We start from the raw sequence: 24,029 nt of genomic DNA on the forward strand, positions 1-24,029 counted from the left end.
ATGATTTTGTGCATGTAGAATAAACTTGCATGGGAATAGCTCCTAAATGCCCATGTATCTCCCTTTCATTTGTGGGTCTCAAGCAGGTACCAAGCCCAGTATAGTTTCTGTTTCCAGACCCTACAGGACTTTCAATTTAAAATAAGAGCCAAGGCAACTCACTTTCATGAGCGATACACAGCACTCAGAAACCTGCTCCCCAGAGTTGCTGGTCTGCTGTTTGGTACCCCCACCTCCCCTAATTCTTGCACATAATGTTTTAAGAGCAGCAGTTTGCTGGAGCACTTGGTTCCTTCATTCAGGTGTCACCATGTGATTGATAGGATTTAGAATAAGTTTTTCAAACAAATTAAATAGACCCTGGTCTCAGAGACCTCACACTCTGCCAGAGAAAATCACTCATGGAAATAAATAGAAGAGCATAGTGCAGTACTATAAATCCCACAACAGAGGTAACCTGTTTAATTTGCGGAGCAAAGAGGGCCCCCAGGTTGGCTGGGAGGGGATGAAACTGAGTGGAATGGGACAATGGTCGGCAAAGGTTTCCCAGAGGAGTTGATACCTGAACTGAGGTTTTTCTTGTTGTTTTTTTTTTTTTAAGGGAATCATCATTGATCTTTATATTTTACTTGTTTACTCTTTAACAGACTAGTCTTTGTTTCTGTTGGCGTTTCACCTAAGTAAGACATGTAATTTACACAGCATGTATGCCTTGGAGCCTTCACTTTGCAGAGTACATTATTATGAAGCACCTAATGAAGCATTATTTTAATATTTAATAGTCACTATCCTCTTTTTTTATTGTGGTATAATATACATAACATAAAAGTTACCATTTTAACCAGTTTTGAGTATACAATTCAGTGGCATTAAATACTTCACAATGTTGTACAACCATCATCACTATCTATTTCCAGAACTTTCTCATCATGACAAACAGAAACTCTGTACCCATTAAACAACCTGAACTGGGTTTTAAAGGAGGAGTGGGAAAGAAAATGTAGTGGGTCAGAATGGCATTGCAGACACAGGGGACACACAGCGTGTTATGTGTGTAGAAACTACAAGCAGTTGATTGTCGATTTTTGTTTTAAATAGACCCCTTTCTCCAGTGCTGTGTGGAAGTTGGATGTGAAGAGGAGAAAGCTGGAAGCAAGAGACCAGTAGAGCTGTTGCCGTGGTACAGGTGAGCTATGATGGCGTAAACCTGGTGGTGTTAGTAGCCATGAAGAGAGGGTAAAATCAATCAACTCATACAAATAACATCAATCTTTAGTGACTGAATAGATGGGATGGAGGAAGAGGAGGAGGTATCAAGGGTGGCTCCCAGGTTTCTAGTTTGGTGCTATCAGTAACTGAGACAGAGAATGCAGGAGGAAGAGCAGCTCTGGGGAGAGAAGTATGTTCAATTTTTCAACATGATGAGTTTGAGGTATCTATAGGTCACATCCAGGTAGATGTGTCCAGTGGGCAGTCATACCTGAGTCTGAAGCTCAGGCATTTGGGGGTCATCAGCATAACAGAAGACTGTGGCATCTGGTTGCAGAAAGGCAGGGACCCTTACCTTAATTGACCTATTATTTTGGGGCTCTGTAGACAAATTTGTCATCCCATCAGGTCCATATTTTCTTGGGCCACTGAGACGTGGTTGCCTATTTTCTCTCATATTTCCTTAGAACGTTGGCAAAACTTAATATTCCCAGTGCTATCATCATTTTTCCCTGCACTGAAAATTATATATGGCACTATCTCTTCACATATAGTACACATGGCGAGGTCTTGTATATAGTAGGTGATAATAAATGTTCATCTTCATTGCTTATATTCAAATGGCTCTCTGTATACAAAATTACCTCCTTTTTTTTCTTGCAGGAACTTCTTTCATGCTTCTCAAGTTTAACTTCTTACAAATTTCTAAGACTACTTCAAGATTAAGTGTAAGTGAGCAGTACTTGATGGGTAGGTGTCTTCCATCATTAAGACTAAATCATTCCTTTCATTATCACCATACATTGCTTGTTGCAGGATTTGGAAACAAACAAACATTCCTCTTCTTAGGGAAGGACCGTGGAGTTTATCCAGTCAAGGTCCCACAGAGGGAGTTAGAGTTGCAGTAACTTGGCACGAGTAAGCCCTGATTCAAGGTGGTGATGGGGGTTGAGTTTCACATTTTGCTTTATTTGAACAATATGTGAAAAAGAGTCACTAAAAACAAGAACAGACTGGGCTTTGTTGCAGCTGAGTGGCCTTGCAAATCTCCGTAAAGAGGAATCATTGGACATAAAGGATCTGATTCTGGGATATGATCCAACTGCGCTCTGAATGGAAGTAAAATATCCTTTTTAAGAGCACTGAAGTTCTGGGATTTTTGGGGAATAGTCACCTTTGTGAGATGTGGATTGTGTCCAGGGACTGTAACCTGAGAGGAAACAAGAAAGTTATCTGAGTGATTTCAGATGTTTTGTGGTGCCAACAGTGAAAAACGCTGATATCCACCACTAAAATGCAGCCTTTATGAAACACATGTAACAACCTGCCAGGTCTCCCCCGGCTAGAAACAGCTTCAGGCCTGCTCGGTGAATGAGTTACCAAGTGCCTACTGATATGGACCACAGTTGTTAATGCTGTTGCTGAGAATTACAAAGTGAAATAAAGACAGTTCATTTATCTGGAGATGTAAGTCAGAAGCAATAGACTGATTTCTGTCCCCATCGTTTTCATGGAGCGCAAAGGTAAAGAGTTGACTGTTTCTCTTTGTCTCAAGTCTGCACTTAATATCCTGATTCTCTGTCAATATTATTTATAAGTGGAATTTTTTTCTCAATTTATTCCATTTTCCTTGCAGCTGATCTAAGTGTATATATAAGTTAGTTATTGCTTCTTTAAAAAGCTTTGATTTTACCTGGTTTTGTGCATGAGTCTGAGTCTTCAGCTAGATTTATCTTTTTGGTGGAGGAAATGATCAGGAAAATAATGACAAATGCTAAACTAACTATAGACTATTGCTACTGAGAAATGCTTTTATTATATATGGTAGAGAGGGAAAAGAATAGGGAATAACATTTACATAACCACTAATTGGCATGTATTTTAGCCATTCATTTCAGCTTCCAGAGTCTTACCTTCCGCTTTTGTCCTAGAGCTAGTAACTAAAGCCAACTTGTGCTGTGTTAGTCTAACTGGAAATGAACAATTCATAACTTTATTCTATAAATATGTGGCTTATTTTTAAAATTTTTTATTGGAGTATAGTTACTTTACAAATTGTTAGTTTCAGGTGTATAGCAAAGTGAATCTGCTATACATATACATATATCCAAGATGTGGCTTATTTATGGGATTGCATAAAAACAGTTTATTGATAGATTCACTACAAGGAAAACCCTTTTTTTCCACAGAATGAAAATGTCACAGTAAATAACAGGAAAATAAAGGGCCTTTTTAGGCAAAGATTCATAGTGAGTTGAGGTTTTTCCAGCTCTATTCATGTCCTCAGTAGGAGGAAAGATACTCAAGAAAAGCATGAGCCCCTCACTCAAAGTGCTGGGTACTTTGGCGATAACCTATGGAGCAGGGGTTTTTAATCCTACAGAGTTTTATGAACTGAAAACCATGCCCTTTATTATGTCCTAAAGATGAAACAACTACAAAGCCAGTTTTTACTACAGAATAGATGACTACCTTCTCTCAGGAGTAGCTCTATACAGAATGACTACTATGGCTGGCATTAGACCCACTAAGCAAACTAGATGAATCTTGACATTCTTAGATAAAGTCACATCACAGAGGAAGAGTCATAATCTGGCCAAATAATCAGATACTTATTCATTTAGTTCATTCACATAAACCCACTCAGCCTCAAACTAGTCCATGCGTCCTTAGAGGAAGAAAAGCCTTAGAAACATGCATCTAAATAAAATTAAAATCTGGAATTTTACTTGCATTGATTGGAAAACTCACCATCGTTTGCTTATGAGCAGGCTGCAAAATATGTATCACTTAATATAGTGGTAAACTTTGTGGATCAAATTTTATTTGTAGTGAATTCTAAGGAACTTGTGTCACAATCAATTTTTTAATAGTAGAAGTTATGGTTCATGGAACAGATGTTAAACTGGTATTTCATGAAGCTTGGAAGAACTGTGGCTACATTTTTTTTTTTGTTTTTGTTTTTAAATTTTTATTGGAGTATAGTTGCTTTACAATGTTGTGTTAGTTTCTGCTGTACAGCAAAATGAATCAGCTCTATGTATATATCCCCTCCTTTTTGGATTTCCTTCCCATTTAGGACACCACAGAGCATTGAGTAGAGTTCCCTGTGCTATACAGTAGGTTCTCATTAGTTATCTATGTTATACATAGTAGTGTATATATGTTAATCCCAATCTCCCAATTCATCCCACCACCCCACATTGTTTATTTATTCTTATTATTAATAAGGTTTGTTCCATTTTTTAATCATAAAAGGTACCACCTGAAATGGGATTTGGCTTCTATTTAAAAAATTGCCAGTTGGGGAAAAAACATGATTTTCTGAGTTTGTTCCTATTATTGCCACCTCACTCACTCCCTGCTAAATGCAAGTTGGCCTTTTATTCTGTCCTGATGTATCTACTTTTGGACTTTCCAGACTTATTTTAGATTCTTTCTAGGTAAGTAAGTATTGTGAGTTCTATAATATTTTAATAACAATAGTTAGCATTGTATACTTACCTCTATTACATAGAACCCAGGCAAGAGAAGGAGGTAATACTCTCCAAATTTGTTGGTTCTATAGGGGCAGACATGTTTTCTGTCTTGGACTTCTACAGTTACATTGGGTAATGGAGTCCCATTCTGATCAAAAATTTGACCCTTTACACCTGCAAGACAAAAAGAATTAAATGTTAATACCACATTTTATGGCATATGAAAAAAAATTCTTGTAATTATTTAAGAAAAATATGCCCAATATTTATTAGCTGTTTTGAGTTAATCGAGTATTTGAGAAGGGATGGTAAACTTTAAAAAAAATTGAGATATAATAAAAATATAACATCATATTAGTTTCAGGTGTACAACATAATGATTTAATATATGTATTGTGAAACAGTCACCACAATATTCCCAGTTAACATACACATTTTTTTTCTTGTGATGAAAACTTTTAAGATTTACTCTTAGCTAATTTCAAATATACAATACAGTATTTAACTATATTTACCATGCTGTACATTACATCCCCAGGACTTATTTATTTTATAACTGGAAGTTTGTACTTTTTGACTGCCTTCACCTATTTTTCCCCACCCCCTGCCTCTGGCAACTACCAATCTATTCTCTGTATCATGAGTTGGTTTTTTTTTTTTAAAGATTCCACATATAAGTGACATCATAAGCTATTTGCCTTTCTCTGATTTATTGATGTTTCACTTAGTATAATGCCCTCAGTATCTGTCCATATTGTCACAAATGGCAAGATTTCTTCTTATGGCAGAATAGTATTCCATTGTATAAATATACCACATTTTCTTTATTCATCCATCCAATTAAGTTGCTTCTGTGTCTCGGCTATTATAAATAATGCTGCAGTGAACATGGAGGGTACAGATATCTTTTCAAGTTAGTTTTTTCATTTCTTTTGGATAAATACCCAGAAGTAGAATTACTGGATCATATGGTAGTTCTATTTTTAATTTTTCTTAGAATGAATCTCCATACTGTTTTCCATAGTGCTGCACCAATTTACATTCCCATCAGCAGTGCACAAGGGTTCCCTTTTCTCCACATCCTTGCCAACACTTGTCGCTTCTTGTCTTTTTTGACAATAGCCTTTCTAACAGGGGTAAGGTGATATCTCTACTTGTCTTTAACTCTTGATACTTTAATTACAATGTGTCTTAATGTGGGTCTCTTTTGGTTCATCTTATTTGAAACTCTCCAGGCTTCCTGGATCTGGATGTCTGCTTCCTTCCCCAGGTTAGGGAACTTTTCAGCCATTTTCCCTTCAAATAAGTTTTATATCCCTTTTTCTCTCTCTCCTTCTGGGACCCCTACAATGCAAATGTTTGTCTGTTGATGTTGTCCCATAAGTTCTTTAAGCCATCTTCACTCTTTTTCATTCTTTCTTTTTGCTGCTCTGATTGATTGGATGAATTCCATTGTCCTGTCTTCAGGTTCACTTATCCTTTCTTCTGCCTCATCTAGTCTGCTGTTGAACTCCTCTACTGTATTTTTCAGCTCCATGACTTTTATTTGGTACTTATATTTTCTTTCTCTTTGTTGAAATTCTCATTTTGTTCATGCATAGTTCTACTGAGCTCAGTGAGCATCTTTATGACCGTATTTTGAACTCTTTATCAGGTAAATCACCTACCTCTATTTCATTAAGCTCTTTTCTGGGGTTTTATCTTGTTCTTTCATTTGGAACATATTCCTCTGTGCTGACTCTCTGTGTTGGTTTCTATGCATTATATAAAACAACCATCTCTTCCAGTCTTGAAGGAGTAGCTTTGTGTAAGAGGTGAACTTACTGTTCAACCCTGCCCCAGCTCTGGGTTTTCTCTCAAACTTTTATGATTATCCCAGCAGCTTACTTTAGTCTTAATGGCGCCAGTAGTTGAGGGTGTGCCAAGACCTGTCAGTGTCCCAAAGGGGAGTATCTCAGTCAGCACAAAGGTTCAGGCAGATCGGAAGCCAAACCCACAGCTTCGAAAGTATACAAATATACCTCTTTCGGGGGAAGACTGGGAGATGGGTGTTTCTGTCTACTCCCTCTGCACTGAGCCCTGGGGTGACTGACAGCCAATTAAGAGCCATTTTTTTGTTTGCTTTGCTCATCTCTTTGAACTCATAAACACAAGCCCTGTTGGCCAACAGAGCCAGGCTATCAAGGGTTATGTTCTCTGGGCAGTAGCCAAAAAAGCCAAGGGGCCAGATGGGTACACAGGCTCCTTTCTTGGAGACACTGGTGATCTGGGGTAGGGCATAGGTTGAGAGTGAAGATGGTGCCCAGTGGCCTCTGATGAATGATTGTAGTCAGCCGCTAGATGTGTATTTAATTAGAATCCTGCTCCTTAGGCCACAACTATGAAGATAAACTAATAGTCTTCTTTCACAGAAAGACTGGGTTTTCAGTCTGCTGCCTCTCCACTGTGCCCTGAGTGTAGCTGGTTAAGAACTCCTTCTCTGTTTGTTTCAGTTCTGTGGGATTTATGAACACAAGACCTGCTGGCCAACAGAACCAGGAAATCAAGGGGTAGCCCCTGGGTGGCAACTGCAGAAAACAGTGCACCAGACAAGTGCACAAACTCTTCTCCAGGAGATACCAGGATCCTGGAGGGAGGTGAAGGGACAGGGCAAAGATGGCAGCCACAAGCATCCATATTTGGAGAGTATTTCAGTTGGCTCCTAGATGTATGTTAAATTAGATGACTGCCCCTCAGACTGAAACTTTCAAACAAGCAGATACGCCTCTTTCACAGAAAGACTGGGCACTTTTCAGTCAGCTGCCTTAGCGCTGGGTCCTGGGGGGTAGCCAGGTAAGTCTTTAAGAACTTTCTCAGTTTGCTATAGCCTTGTGGGTCTCATGGATGTGAGCCCCATCATTTTCAAAGCTAGATGTTTTGAGAGCCTCCAGAAGGAACCAGCCTTGCCAACACCTGGACTTTAGCCCAGTGATACTGGTTTTGAACTTCTAACCTCCAGAACTGTACATTTAAATTCACTGTTGAGAGGAGACAAGATGGCAGAGTAGAAGGTGAGCTCACCACTTCTTATGGAAACACCAAAATCACAACTAACTGCTGTACAACCATTGACCAAAAATGCTGAAACCTACCAAAAAAGATACCCTACATCCAGAGACAAAGAAGAAACCACAACAAGACAGTAGGAGGGGTGCAATCGCAATAAAATCAAATCCCATACATGCCTGGTGGGTGACCCAAAAACTGGAAACAGAAGTTCTCCCACAGGAGTGAAAGTTCTGAGCCCTGTGTCAGTCTCCCCAGCCTGGGAGTCTGGCAATGGGAGGAGGAGCCCACAGAGAATCTGGCTTTGAAGGCCAGTGGGTTTTGGTCACAGGGATTCCACAGGACTGGGGGAAACAGAAACTCCATCCTTGGAGGGCGCACACAGGGTCTTGTATGCACCAGGACCCAGGGGAAAAAAGCAGTGACCTCATAATAGACTGGGCCAGACTTACCTGCTAGTATTGCAGGGTCTCCTGCAGAAGCAGGGGGTGGGGGCAGCTGTGGCTCACTGTAGGGACAAGGACACTGGTGGTGGTGGTGTGGTAGTTCCGGGGAGTACTCATTGGCATGAGCCCTCTTGGAGGCTGCCATTTTCTCACCAAGTCCTGGCCCCACCCAACAGCCTGTAGGCTCCAGTGCTGGGACGCCTCAGGCCAGATAACCAACAGGGTAGGAACACAGCCCCACCCATCAGCAGAGGGGCTGCTTAATGTCTTCCTGAGCACACAGCTGCCTGATAAACACACACCCTGACACGGCCTTGCCCACCAGAGGGACAAGACCCAGCTCCACCCACCCATGGGCAGGAACCAGTCCCTCCCACCAGGAAGCCTGCACAAGCCTCTTAAACAGTCTCATCCACCAGGGGGTGGGGGGCGACAGCAGAAGCAAGAAGAACTACAATCCTGCAGCCCGCAGAGTGGAAACTGCAATCACAGAAAGTTAGACAAATTGAGATGGCAGAGAAATATGTCCCAGATGAAGGAACAAGATAAAACCCCAGAACAACAACTAAGTGAAGGGGAGACAGGCAATCTACCTGAAAAATAATTCAGAGTAATGATAGTAAAGATGATCTGAGATCTCAGAAAAAGAATGGAGGCACAGATCGAGAAGATACAAGAAATGTTTAACAAAGACCTAGAAGAACTAAAGAACAAGCAGAGATGAACAATACAATAACTGTAATGAAAAGTACACTAGAAGGAATCAATAGCAGAGTAACAGGCAGAAGAATGGATGAGTGACCTGGAAGAGAGAATGGTGGAATTCACTGCAGTGGGACAAAGAAAAAAGAAAGAAGAGAAATGAGGCCAGTCTAAGAGACCTCTGGGACAACATTAAATGCATGAACATTCTCATTATAGGGGTCCTAGAAGGAGAAGAGAGAGATAAAGGACCTGAGAAAATATCTGAAGAGATAACAGCTGAAAACTTCCTTAACATGGGAAAGGAAACAGTCGCCCAAGTCCAGGAAGCAGAGAGTCCCAAGCAGGATAAACCCAAGGAGGAACACACCAAGACACACAGTAATCAAACTGACAAGGTTAGCAGCTGATTTCTCAGCAGAAACTCTGCAGGCCAGAAGGGAGTGGCATGGTATATTTAATGTGATGAAAGGGAATAACCTACAACCAAGAATACCCAGCAAGGCTCTCATTCAGATTCAACAGAGAAATCAAAAGCTTTACAGACAAACAAAAGCTAAGAGAATTCAGCACCAACAGACCAACTTTGCAACAAATACTAAAGGAACTTCTCTATGGGCAAAAGAAAAGGCCACAACTAGAAACAAAAAAATTACAAATGGAAAAACTCGCTGGTAAAGGCAAACATACAGTAAAGGTAGGAAATCATAGGCACAGAAATATGATATCAAACCCAGCAATTGTGAGAAGAAGAGAGAAAAATGCAGGATACAGGAAATGCATTTGAAATTAAAAGACTGGCAACTTAAAACAATCTTGTTTATATATAGACTGCTATAGCAAAACCTCATGGTAACCACAAACTGAAAATCTACAACAGAGACACACACAAAAAAGGAAAAGTCATTCAAACACAATGCTAAACTTAGTCATCAAATCACAAGAGACCAAAGAGGAAGGGAAGAAAAAAGACCTACAAAAACAAATCCAAAACAATTAACAAAATGGCAATAAGAACATACATATCAATAATAACCTTAAACATAAACAGATCAAATGCTCCAACCAAAAGACATAGACTGGCTGAATGGATACAAAAACAAGGCCCATATATATGTTGTCTACAAGAGCATTTCAAATCTAGGGACACATTTAGACTGAAAGTGAGGGGATGTAAAAAGGCATTCTATGCAAATGGAAATCAAAAGAAAGCTGGAGTAGCAATACTCATATCAGACAAAATAGACTTTAAAATAAAGACTATTACAAGAGACAAAGAAGGACACTACATAATGATCAAGGGAGCAATCCAAGAAGAAGATATGACAATTGTAAATATATATGCACCCAACATAGGAGCACCTCAATATATAAGGCAAATACTAAAAGCCATAGAAGCAGAAATTGACAGTAACCCAGTAATAGTAGGGGACTTTAACACCCCACTTTCATCAATGGACAGATCATCCAGACAGAAAACCAATAAGGAAACACAGGCCTTAAATGACACATTAGACCAGATGGACTTAATTGATGTTTATAGAGCATTCCATCCAAAAGCAGCAGAATACACATTCCTCTCAAGTGCACAAGGAACATTCTCCAGGATTGATCACATGCTGGGCCACAAAGTGAGCCTTGGTAAATTTGAGAAAACTGAAATCATATCAAGCATCTTTTCCAACCACAACGTATGAGATTAGAAATCAACTACAAGAAAAAAAAAAAAACTGTAAAATACACATGGGGGATATAGCCTGAACCAAGATAGCAGAGTAGAAGGACTAGCTCTCACTCCCTCTTGTGAGAACACGAGAATCACAACTAGCTGCTGGACAATCATCGACAGGAAGACACTGGAACTCACCAAAAAAGATACCCCACATCCAAAGACAAAGGAGAAGCCACAATGAGAGAGTAGGAAGGGTGCAATCACAGTAAAATCAAATCCCATAACTGCTGGGTGGGTGACTCACAGACTGGAGAACACTTATACCATAGAAGTCCACCCACTGGAGTGAAAGTTCTGAGCCCCACATCAGGCTTCCCAACCTGGGGGTCTGGCAACAGGAGGAGGAATTCCTAGAGAATCAGACTTTGAAGGGTAGTGGGATTTGACTGCAGGACTTCAACAGGACTGGGGGGAACAGAGACTCCACTCTTGGAGGGCACACACAAAGTAGTGTGCGCATCGGGACCCAGGGGAAGGAGCAATGACCCCAGGGGAGACTGAACCAGACCTGCTAGTGTTGGAGGGTCTCCTGCAGAGGCAGGGGGTGGCTGTGGCTCACCATGGGGACAGGACACTGGCAGCAGAAGTTCTGGGAAGTACTCCTTGGCATGAGCCTTCCCAGAGTCCACCATTAGCCCCACCAAAGAGCCCAGGTAGTCTCCAGTGTTGGGTTGCCTCAGACCAAACAACCAACAGGGAGGGAACCCAGCCCCACCCATCAGCAATCAAGAGGATTAAAGTTTTACTGAGCTCTGCCCACCACCATTCCCTCCCATCAGGAAGCTTGCACAAGCCTCTTAGATAGCCTCATCCACCAGAGGGCAGACAGCAGAAGCAAGAAGAACTACAGTCCTGCAGCCTGTGGAACAAAAACTACATTCACAGAAAGATAGACAAGATGAAAAGGCAGAGGGCCATGTACCAGATGAAGGAACAAGATAAAACCCCAGAAAAACAACTAAATGAAGTGGAGATAGGCAACCTTCCAGAAAAAGAATTCAGAATAATGATAGTGAAGATGATCCAGGACCTCAGAAAAAAGAATGGAGGCAAAGATCGAGAAGATGCAAGAAATGTTTAACAAAGACCTAGAAGAATTAAAGAACAAACAAAAAGATGAACAATACAATAACTGAAATGAAAACTACACTAGAAGGAATCAATAGCAGAACAACTGAGGCAGAAGAACGGATAAGTGACCTGGAAGACAGAATGGTAGAATTCACTGCTGCAGAACAGACTAAAGAAAAAAGGATGAAAAGAAATGAAGACAGCCTAAGAGACCTCTGGGACAACATTAAATGCAACAACATTCGCATTATAGGGGTCCCAGAAGGAGGAGAGAGAGAGAAATGACCAGAGAAAATATTTGAAGAGATTATAGTCGAAAACTTCCCTAACATGGGAAAGGAAATAGCCACCCAAGTCCAGGAAGGGCAGAGAGTCCCATACACGATAAACCCAAGCAGAAACACACTGAGACACATAGTAATCAAATTGGCAAAAATTAAAGACAAAGAAAAATGACTGAAAGCAGCAAGGAAAAAACGACAAATAACATACAAGGGAACTCCCATAAGGTTAACAGCTGATTTCTCAGCAGAAACTCTACAAGCCAGAAGGGAGTGGCATGATATACTTAAAGTGATGAAAGGGAAGAACCTACAACCAAGATTACTCTACCCAGCAAGGATCTCATTCAGATTCGATGGAGAAATCAAAAGCTTTACAGACAAGCAAAAGCTAAGAGAATTCAGCACCACCAAACCACCTCTACAACAAATGCTAAAGGAACTTCTCTAAGTGGGAAACACAAGAGAAGAAAAGGACCTACAAAAACAAACCCAAAACAATTGAGAAAATGGTCATAGGAACATATGTATCGATAATTACCTTAAACGTGAATGGATTAAATGCTCCAACCAAAAGACACAGGCTTGCTGAATGGATACAAAAACAAGACCCATCTATATGCTGTCTACAAGAGACCCACTTCAGACCTAGGGACACATACAGACTGAAAGTGAGGGGATGGAAAAAGATATTCCATGCAAATGGAAATCAAAAGAAAGCTGGAGTAGCAATACTCATATCAGATAAAATAGACTTTAAAATAAAGAATGTTACTAGAGACAAGGAAGGACACTACATAATGATCAAGGGATCAATCCAAGAAGAAGATATAACAATTATAATATATATGCACCCAACATAGGAGCACCTCAATACATAAGGCAACTGCTAACAGCTATAAAAGAGGTAATCGACAGTAACACAATAATAGTGGGGGACCTTAACACCTCAGTTACACCAATGGACAGATCATCCAAAATGAAAATAAATAAGGAAACAGAAGCTTTAAATGACACAATAGACCAGATAGATTTAATTGATATTTATAGGACATTCCATCCAAAAACAGCAGATTGCACTTTCTTCTCAAGTGCGCATGGAACATTCTCCAGGATAGATCACATCTTGGGTCACAAATCAAGCCTCAGTAAATTTAAGAAAATTGAAATCATATCTAGCATCTTTTCTGACCACAATGCTATGAGATTAGAAATGAATTACAGGGAAAAAAACGTAAAAAACACAAACACATGGAGGCTAAACAACACGTTACTAAATAACCAAGAGATCACTGAAGAAATCAAAATATACCTAGAGAGCAAATGAAAATGAAAACACGACGATCCAAAACCTATGGGATGCAGCAAAAGCAGTTCTAAGAGGGAAGTTTGTAGCCACACAAGCCAACCTCAAGAAACAGGAAAATTCTCAAATAAACAATCTAACCTTACACCTAAAGGAACTAGAGAAAGAAGAACAAACAAAACCCAAAGTTAGCAGAAGGAAAGAAATCATAAAGATCAGAGCAGAAATAAATGAAATAGAAACAAAGAAAACAATAGCAAAGATCAATAAAACTAAAAGCTGGTTCTTTGAGAAGATAAACAAAATTGATAAACCATTAGCCAGACTCATCAAGAAAAAGAGGGAGAGGACTCAAATCAATAAAATTAGAAATGAAAAAGGAGAAGTTACAACAGACACAGCAGAAATACAAAGCATCCTAAGAGATTGCTACAAGAAACTCTATGCCAATAAAATGGACAACCTGGAAGAAATGGACAAATTTTTAGAAAGGTATAACCTTCCAAGACTGAAGCAGGAAGAAATAGAAAATATGAACAGACCAATCACAAGTAATGAAGTTGAAACCTTGATTAAAAATCTTCCAACAAGGGACTTCCCTGGTGGCACAGTGGTTAAGAATCCACCTGCCAATGCAGGGGACACGTGTTCGAGCCCTGGTCTGGGAAGATCCCACATGCCTCGGAGTAGCTAGGCCCGTGTGCCACAACTACTGAGCCTGTGCTCTAGAGCCCACGAGCCACAGCTACTGAAGCCTGCACACCTAGAACCTGTGCTCTGCAACAAAAGAAGCCATCGCAATGAGAAGCCTGCACACCGCAACGAAGAGTAGCCCCCCTGTTCACCGCAACTAGAGAGAGCCTGCACGCAGCAACGAAGACACAACGCAGCCAAAAATAAATAAATTAATTAAAAAATCTTCCAACAAACCAAAGTCCAGCACCAGATGGCTTCACAGGTGAATTCTATCAAACATTTAGAGAAGAGCTAACACCCATCCTTCTCAACCTCTTCCAAAAATTGCAGAGGAAGGAACACTCCCAAACTCATTCTATGAGGCCACCATCACCCTGATACCAAAACCAGACAAAGATACTACAAAAAAGCAAATTACAGACCAATATCACTGATGAATATAGATGCAAAAATTCTCAACAAAATACTAGCAAACAGAATCCAACAACACATTAAAAGGATCATACACCATGATCAAGTAGGGTTTATCCCAGGGATGCAAGGATTCTTCAATATATGCAGATCAATCAATGTGATACAGCATATTAACAAATTGAAGAATAAAAACCATATGATCATCTCAATAGATGCAGAAAAAGCTTTTGACAAAATTCAACACCCATTTATGATAAAAACTCTCCAGAAAGTGGGCATAGAGGGAACCTACCTCAACATAATAAAGGCCATATGTGACAAACCCACAGCAAACATCATTCTCAATGGTGAAAAACTGAAAGCATTTCCTCTAAGATCAGGAACAAGACAAGATGTCCACTCTCACCACTATTATTCAACATAGTTTTGGAAGTCCTAGCCATGGCAATCAGAGAAGAAAAAGAGAAAAAAGGAATACAAATTGGAAAAGAAGAAGTAAAACTGTCACTGTTTGCAGATGACATGATACTATACATAGAGAATCCTAAAGATGCCACCAGAAAACTACTAGAACTAATCAATAAATTTGGTAAAGTTGCAGGATACAAAATTAATGCAAAGAAATTTGCATTCCTCTACACTAATGATGAAAAATCTGAAAGAGAAATTAAGGAAACACTCCCATTTACCACTGCAACAAAAAGAATAAAATACCTAGGAATAAACCTACCTAGGGAGACAAAAGACCTGTATGCAGAAAACTATAAGACCCTGATGAAAGAAATTAAAGATGATACCAACAAATGGAGAGATATACCATGTTCTTGGAATGGAAGAATCAACATTGTGAAAATGACTATACTACCCAAAGCAATCTACAGATTCAATGCAATCCCTATCAAATTACCAATGGCATTTTTTTACAGAACTACAACAAAAAATCTTAAAATTTGTATGGAGACAAAAAAGACCCCGAATAGCCAAAGCAGTCTTGAGGGAAAAAACCAGAGCTGGAGGAATCAGACTCCCTGACTTCAGACTATACTACAAAGCTACAGTAATCTACACAATATGGTACTGGCACAAAAAGAGAAACATAGATCAATGGAACAAGATAGAAAGCCCAGAGATAAACCCACGCACATATGGTCAACTAATCTATGACAAAGGAGGCAAGGATATACAATGGAGAAAAGACAGTCTCCTCAATAAGTGGTGCTGGGAAAACTGGACAGCTACATGTAAAAGAATGAAATTAGAACACTCCCTAACACCATACACAAAAATAAACTCAAAATGGATTAGAGACCTAAATGTAAGACCAGACACTATAAAACTCTCAGAGGAAAACATAGGAAGAACACTCTTTGACATAAATCACAGCAAGATCTTTTTTGATCCACCTCCTAGAATAATGGAAATAAAAACAAAAATGAACAAATGGGACCTAATGAAACTTCAAAGCTTTTGCACAGCAAAGTAAACCATAAACAAGACGAAAAGACAACCCTCAGAATGGGAGAAAATATTTGCAAACGAATCATCGGACAAAGGATTAATCTCCAAAATATATAAACAGCTCATGCAGCTCAATATTACAAAAACAAACAACCCAATCCAAAAATGGGCAGAAGAACTAAATAGACATTTCTCCAAAGAAGACATACAGATGGCCAAGAAGGACATGAAAAGCTGCTCAACATCACTAATTATTAGAGAAATGCAAATCAAAACTACCATGAGGTATCACCTCACACCAGTTAGAATGGGCATCATCAGAAAATCTACAAACAATAAATGCTGGAGAGGGTGTGGAGGAAAGGGAACCCTCTTGCACTGTTGGTGGGAATGTAAATTGATACAGCCACTATGGAGAACAGTATGGAGGTTCCTTTAAAAACTAAAAATAGAATTACCATATGGTCCAGCAATCCCACTACTGGGCATATACCCAGAGAAAACCATAATTCAAAAAGACACATGCACCCCAATGTTCATTGCAGCACTATTTACAATAGCCAGGTCATGGAAGCAACCTAAATGCTCTTCGACAGACAAATGGATAAAGATGTGGTATGTATATACAATGGAATATTACTCAGCCGTAAAAAGGAACAAAATTGGTCATTTGTTGAGACGTGGATGGATCTAGAGACTGTCATACAGAGTGAAGTAAGTCAGAAAAACAAATATCGTATATTAACACATATATGTGGAACCTAGAAAAATGGTACAGATGAACCAGTTTGCAGGGCAGAAATTGAGACACAGATGTAGAGAACAAATGTATGTACACCAAGGGGGGAAAGTGGCAGGGGGGTGGGGGTGGCGGTGTGATGAATTGGGCGATTGGGATTGACATGTATACACTGATGTGTATAAAATTGATGACTAATAAGAAAAAAAACAAACCATATATATGGTTTTTATACAATTTAAATAAAAACTCCGGTTTGTAAAGGAAGATTATACAGCTTTTGAGGACATGGGTTGGAATACTTTTTAAATGTAATTAATCTAAAATAAGCCAGGCAGAGGAAGACAAATACTGCATAGAATCACTTATATGTGAAATCTTAAAAAAAAAAAAGTCAAAGGCTAGAAACAGAGCCGAAAAGTGGTTGCCAGGGTGGGGGGTGGGGGAAATAAGGTGAGGTTGGTAACAGGGTACAGAGTTTCAGTTATAAGATGAATAAGGTCTGAGGATCTAACGAAAAACGTGGTGACTGTAGTGATAACACTGTATTGTATAATTGAAATTTGCTGAAAGAGTAAACTTAAATGTTCTTACCTCCCCCCAAAAAGGATAAATACGTGAGGTGATGGATGTGTTAATTAATGAGATGAGTGTACATTTCACAATATACACATACATCAAATCACCATGATGTACATTTTAAACGTCTTGTAATTTTATGTCAATTATACCTCAATAAAGCTGAAATAATAAGTCTAAACATGTTTTATTCATATTGTTTATACTTTTGGATTTACTTAAATTACTTGAAGCTCTCAAAACAGTCTAAGAGTTGGACCTGAAAGAACAGGTCTCCATCAGAGACCAGAAAAAATAGAACTCCTCTCAGCCATTTAGCATTTATCACCACCAGTACCTATATAGTCTTTGGTTCATTTGTTGTCTAAAGCTATGTTGCCATGGAACTACTCTTGAATATTTCTTTTGGCCTGTCAAACACACGCTATAGTTTCAGTGAAACCACGGATTCCTGCCCACCTTCCCCCTCCACTTTCAAGGAACCAAGTAGTTATTTTGGTATGAAGGTCTAAAAATCATGTTATTATGGTAGTTAAGGGTGACAAATTGGAACAATAATAGAGAAGATTAAACAACCAGAGAGTTAAAGTGAATTCAAGCAAAAATTTTTTGTCTGTGCTATTTGGATTGGGTAAATTAAAAAACCACAGGACAGTTTTTGACGTTATTATGACTGAAAGCTTGAACAGCTTTCCAGTTTTTTTACTTGTAGCTGGAATATGGTTAAGACTGAAACATACTTATTAAAATGACAGAGCAAATGGTATGGTTGTTTTAATATGTGGCTAGATAATCAACATTATGAAAGAGTTCTATTTGGCATATATTCCAAATTTCTTTTAAAAATCAACATTCAGGAGAGCTTGGAGAAAATTCTCACCTATTGTTATAGAATGGTAAGCTGCAGTACTCCTTCCTATGCTGTAAAGAAATTTAGAGCATATGAGATGGAAGAGACCATACTAGGAGCTATTGTTCATTCTGTTAGTTGTTTTGAGGTTTTGAAATTAAATATTGAGTAGCTATAAAAGAAAGCTTATGAAGCTTACAGAAGATATAAAGAACATTACTGTTACCTCTGTTATTTCTTATGTGCCTCTCCCTGATCCTACTAACTTCTTTTCCCTTTGAGAGAGCACCATCCTGGATTTTGTCATTTTATCATATGTGTTTAATCATTTTGCATGTTTTTAGACTTAATCCTATGGAATTTTATTACATCTTCTTTCATGGCTTCTTTTTTTCAATATTATATTCCAGTGATTCACCCGTGTTATTGCTTGTAGCTGTATTTCATTGATTTTCATTGCTGAATATATTCCATTATGTTAATATGCTATAATTTCTAGTATCTATTTTACTGTTGATAGGCATTTGGGCTGTTTCCATTATTATTATTAGCAGTGCTGCTGTGAACACTTTGTTTGCTGCTCGTTTATAGAAATTTACTTTTGATTTGATTTGCTAACATCTTAAGGAATGTTCACATCGTGTATTTGACCTGTAATTTTCCTATTTTGCAATGACATTTTTAGATTTTGCTATCAAGGTTATTCTTGCTTCGGAAGAGGAGTTAGAGAGTGTTCCTACGTCTTCTTTTCCCTTTTATATAATCTGGAATAGTTTGTTTAAGACTGGAATTACTAGTGTATTTTTCCATTTGGTAGAGCTTGCCTGTAAGACCTTCTTAATTTAGTGTTCTTTTTGAGGGAGGATTTTAAACTACTGACAGATTTTTAAATTGTTATAGGATTATTCAGTTTTTCTGTTTCTTAGTCTGTTTTAGTAGGTTACAGTTTTCTAGAAATGTATCCATTTATGATTTTAAAAAATTAGTGGCATAAAGTTATGTATAATATCCTCTTGTTTTTAAAGAATATACTCACAGTGCCCCCGTTACTCTCTGTAGCATCTGTACTTGTTCCCTCCTTATTTCTCATGTTGTTTATTTGTACCTCCTCTCTTTTTTTCTTGTTCAGTCTCACTAGAAGTTTGTCAATTTTGTCAGCTTTTTCAAAAAACCAAAATTGGACTTTGCAAATTATTGTGTATCTGTTTTCTATTTTGTTAATTTATGATGTTGTCATTTAAAATTGCCTTTTTTTCTGTTTCCTTGGACTTATTTTGCTAGAGTTTTTTTCTCACCTCTACAATGAATAGGTGCTCAGCTCACTGTGATTGTTCTAAAATGCTTTGACACCCTTTCCTTAAAAAAAAAAAAAGGGACCTGATTTTCCTCCTCTTGTGAACAAGACTTAGTGACTCACTTCTCACAAATAGAATGTGGCAAAAATGATGGTATGTGGCTTCCAAGAATAGGTCACAAAAAGAATAGCTTCTGCCTGGCTTTTTCTCTTTTGGATCACCCACTTGGGAGAACCTAGCCACCATCTAGTGAGAACACACAAGCAGCGCTCTGTGAAGGGCCACATGGAGAGAAACTGAGGCCTCCCTGCCAACAGCCAGCACCAGCTTGCCAGCTAACAACCTTGGAAGTGGATGCTTCTGTTTCATTCAAGCCTTCAGATGATGTAACTGCAACCTCACGAGACACCTCAAGCCAGAACCACGTAGCCATGCTTTTGAAATCCTGACCCACAAAAACTATGAAAGAGGATAGATATTTATTGTTGTTCTACACCATTAGCTTTTGGTGTAATTCGTCTTGCAACAGTAGAAACTATTATAATATATTCATTAATCACCAGCCCTTCTACACTGACATAAGCATTTAAATGCTATAAATTTCCCTCTACACATTGTTTTAACAAAATCCCACAAATTTGGATAGGCAGTATTTTTCATTATCATTAAGATTTAAATATTTTCTGGGCTTCCCTGGTGGCGCAGTGGTTGAGAATCTGCCTGCCGATGCAGGGGACGCGGGTTCGAGCCCTGGTCTGGGGGGATCCCACATGCCACGGAGCAACTGGGCCCGTGAGCCACAATTGCTGAGCCTGCGCGTCTGGAGCCTGTGCTCCGCAACAAGAGAGGCCACGATGATGAGAGGCCCGCGCGCCACGATGAAGAGTGGCCCCCACTTGCTGCAACCAGAGAAAGCCCTCGCGCAGAAACGAAGACCCAACACAGCCATAAATAAATAAATAAATAAAAATAAAAACCCAAAGTTTAAAAAAAAAAAAAAATTTTCTGATTTCCATTATTTCTTCTTCTTTGACTTATGAGTTACTTAGAATTATGTTTCATAATTTCCAAATATATATTGTATATTTGTTACTGATTTCTAGTTTAACTGCATTTTGAACAGAAAATACAGTCTATATGATATAATCCTTAAAAAAAAAAAAACACGTGGGGGCTAAACAAATACTACTACACAACCAATGGGGCACTGAAGAAATCAAAGGAAATAAAAAAATACCTAGAGACAAATGAAAATGAAAACATGACAATCCAAAACCTACGAGACACAGCAAAAGCAGTTCTAAGAGGGAAGTTTATAGCAATACAATCTTAGGAAACAAGAAAAATCTCAAACAACCTAACCTTACACCTGAAGCAAACAGAGAAAGAAGAACAAACAAAACCCAAACTTAGAAGGAAAGAAATCATAAAGATCAGAGCAGAAATAAATGAAATAGAGACAAAGAAAACAAGAGAAAAGATCAATGAAACTAAAAGATGGTTCTTTGAAAAGATAAACAAGATTGACAAACCTTTAGCCAGACTCATCAAGGAAAAAGAGAGGGCTCAAATCAATAAAATTAGAGATGAAAAAAGTTACAATGGACACCACAGAAATACAAAGGATCATAAGAGACTACTACAAGCAACCACATGCCAATAAAATGGATAACCTAGAAGAAATGGACAAATTCTTAGAAAGGTGCAATCTCCCAAGACTGAACTAGGAAGAATTAGAAAATATGAACAGACCAATCACAAGTACTGGAATTAAAACTGTGATTAAAAAACTCCCAACAAACAAAAGTCCAGGACCAGATGGCTTCACAGGTGAATTCTATCAAACATTTAGAGAAGAGTTAACACCTATCCTTCTGAAACTATTCCAAAAAATTGCAGAGGAAGGAACACTTCCCAACTCATTCTATGAGGCCACCATAACTCTGATACCAAAACCAGATAAAGATGCCACAAAAAAGAAAATTACAGGCCAATATCACGGATGAACATGGACGCAGAAATCCTCAACAAAATACTAGCAAACTGAATCTGACAATACACGAAAAGGATCATAAACCATGATCAAGTGGGATTTATCACAGGGATGCAAGGATTTTTCAGTATCTACAAATCAATCTGTGATAAACCACATCAACAAATTGAAGAATAAAAACCATATGATCATCTCAATAGACGTAGAAAAAGCTTCTGACAAAATTCAACACCCATTTAGGATAAAAACTCTCCCGAAAGTGTGCATAGAGGGAATCTACCTCAACATAATAAGGGCCATATGTGACAAGCCTACAGCTAACATCATACTCAACGGTGAAAAGCTGAAAGCATTTCCTATAAGATCAGGAACAAGACGAGGATGTCCACTCTTGCCACTTTCATTCAACATAGTTTTGGAAGTCCTAGCCTTGGCAGTCAGAGAAGAAAAAGAAGTAAAAGGAATCCAAACTGAGAAAGAAGAAGTAAAACTGTCACTGTTTGCAGATGTCATGATACTATACATAGAGAATCCTAAAGATGCTACCAGAAAACTACTAGAGCTCATCAATGAATTCGGTAAAGTTGAAGGATACAAAATAAATACACAAAAGTCTGTTGCATTTCTATACACTAATAATGAAAGATCAGAAAGAGAAATTAAAGAAACAATCCCATTTACCATCACATCAAAAGGAATAAAATACCTAGGAATAAACCTACCTAAGGAGGCAAAAGATCTGTACTCAGAAAACTATAAGATGCTGATGAAAGAAACTGAAGATGACACAAACAGATGGAAAGATATACCATGTTCTTGGATTGGAAGAAATACTGTCAAAATTGTCAAAATATTATCATATTGTCAAAATGACTATACTGCCCAAGGCAATCTACAAATGCAATCCCTATCAAATTACCAATGGCATTTTTCATAGAATTAGAACAAAAAATCTTAAAATTTATATGGAGACACAAAAGACCCTGAATAGCCAAAGCAATCTTGAGAAAGAAAAATGGAGCTGGAGGAATCAGGCTCCCTGACTTCAGACTATACTACAAAGCTACAGTCATCAGAACAGTATGGTACTGGCACAAAAACAGAAATATAGATCAATGGAATAAGATAGAAAGCCCAGAAATAGACCCACACACCTATGGTCAATTAATCTACAACAAAGGAGTCAAGACTATACAATGGAGAAAAGACAGTCTCTTCAGTAAATGGTGCTGGGAAAACTGGACAGCTACATGTAAAAAATAGAACATTCTTTAACACCATACATAAAAATAAACTCAAAATGGATTATGGACCTAAATGTAAGATTGGATACTAGAACACTCTTAGAGGAAAACAAGCAGAACACTCTTTGGCATAAATTGCAGCAACATCTTTTTGCATCCGTCTCCTAGAGTAATGGAAATAAACACAAAAATAAACAAATGGGACCTAATGAAACTCAGAAGCCTTTGCACAGCAAAGGAAACCATAAACAAAACAAAAAGACAACCCACAGAATGGGAGAAAATATTTGCAAACGATGCAACTGACAAGGAGTTAATCTCCAAAATTTACAAACAGCTCATGGGCTCAATATCAAAAAAACAACCCAGTCAAAAAAGGGGCAGAAGACCTAAATAGACGTTTCTCCAAAAAGACATACAGATGGACAAGAGGCACATGAAAAGATGCTCAATGTCACTAAAAATTAGAGAAATGCAAATCAAAACTACAATAAGGTATCACCTCACACCAGTCAGAATGGCCATCATCAAGAAGTCTACAAACAATAAATGCTGGAGAGGGTGTGGAGAGAAGGGAACCCTCCTACACTGTTGGTGGGAATGTAAATTGGTACAGCCACTATGGAGAACCATATGGAGGTTCCTTAAGAAACTAAAAATAGAACTACCATATGATCCAACATACCCACTCCTGGGCATATATCCAGAGAAAAACATGGTTCATAAGGATACATGCACCCCAATGTTCATTGCAGCACTGTTGACAATAGCCAACAGTTGTATGTATGGAAGCAACCTAAATGCCCATCAACAGAGGAATGGATAAAGAAGATGTGGTACATATATACAATGGAATATTACTCAGCCATTAAAAAAGAATGAAATAATGTCATTTGCAGCAACATGGATGGACCTAGAGATTATCACAGTAAGTGAAGTAAGTCAGACAAAGAAATATATAGCGCTTATATGCGGAATCCAAAAAATAATGATACAAGTGAACTTATTTACGAAACAGAAACACACACAAACTTAGAGAACAAACTTATGGTTACTGGGGGGAAGGGTGGAGGGGAGGGATAGATTGGGAGTTTGGGATTGACCTGTACACACTGCTATATTTAAAATAGATAACCAACAAGGACTTACTGTATAGCACAGGGAACTCTGCTCAGTACTCTGTGATAACCAAAATGGGAACAGAATTTGAAAAAGAATAGATACATGTATATGTAGAACTGAATCACTCTGCTGTACACCTGACAACAACATTGTTAATCAACTATACTCTAGTATAAAATAAAAAAATTTTTAAGTTAATAAAAGATTTAGCATGAAAAATAATTCAGTGTTATTTTAAAACCTAAAAACCCCAAAGCTAGATGTTTTGTGGGATTATCTCTTGGGTGCACGTCTTAAAAGTTGGGGTACCAGATGTGTAGTTCAAACCATTTACTCTCAGGGAGAAGCTTAGAGTTGTGAGTTCCTTC

At 38.4% G+C, this 24,029-nt stretch overlaps 1 protein-coding gene across 7 annotated transcripts in view; it reads right to left on the reverse strand.

Moving 5' to 3' along the window:
- Positions 1–571: 571 nt before the first annotated feature.
- Positions 572–24,029, reverse strand: part of CPM (carboxypeptidase M) — a 92,437-nt gene continuing 68,979 nt past the window's right edge. For all 7 annotated transcript variants that reach the window (XM_082351691.1, XM_082351693.1, XM_082351690.1 and 4 more), the window contains 2 exons: positions 4,714–4,862; positions 572–2,419 (listed from right to left, as the gene is read on the reverse strand). In XM_082351691.1, coding sequence (XP_082207817.1) covers positions 2,177–2,419; positions 4,714–4,862 — 392 coding nt within the window. In that variant the 3' untranslated portion in view covers positions 572–2,176. The remainder of the gene's footprint in view (positions 2,420–4,713; positions 4,863–24,029) is intronic.

The sequence above is a fragment of the Balaenoptera borealis genome (assembly GCF_965194805.1).
Source record: "Balaenoptera borealis genome assembly, chromosome: 13".
Lineage (NCBI taxonomy): Eukaryota > Metazoa > Chordata > Mammalia > Artiodactyla > Balaenopteridae > Balaenoptera > Balaenoptera borealis.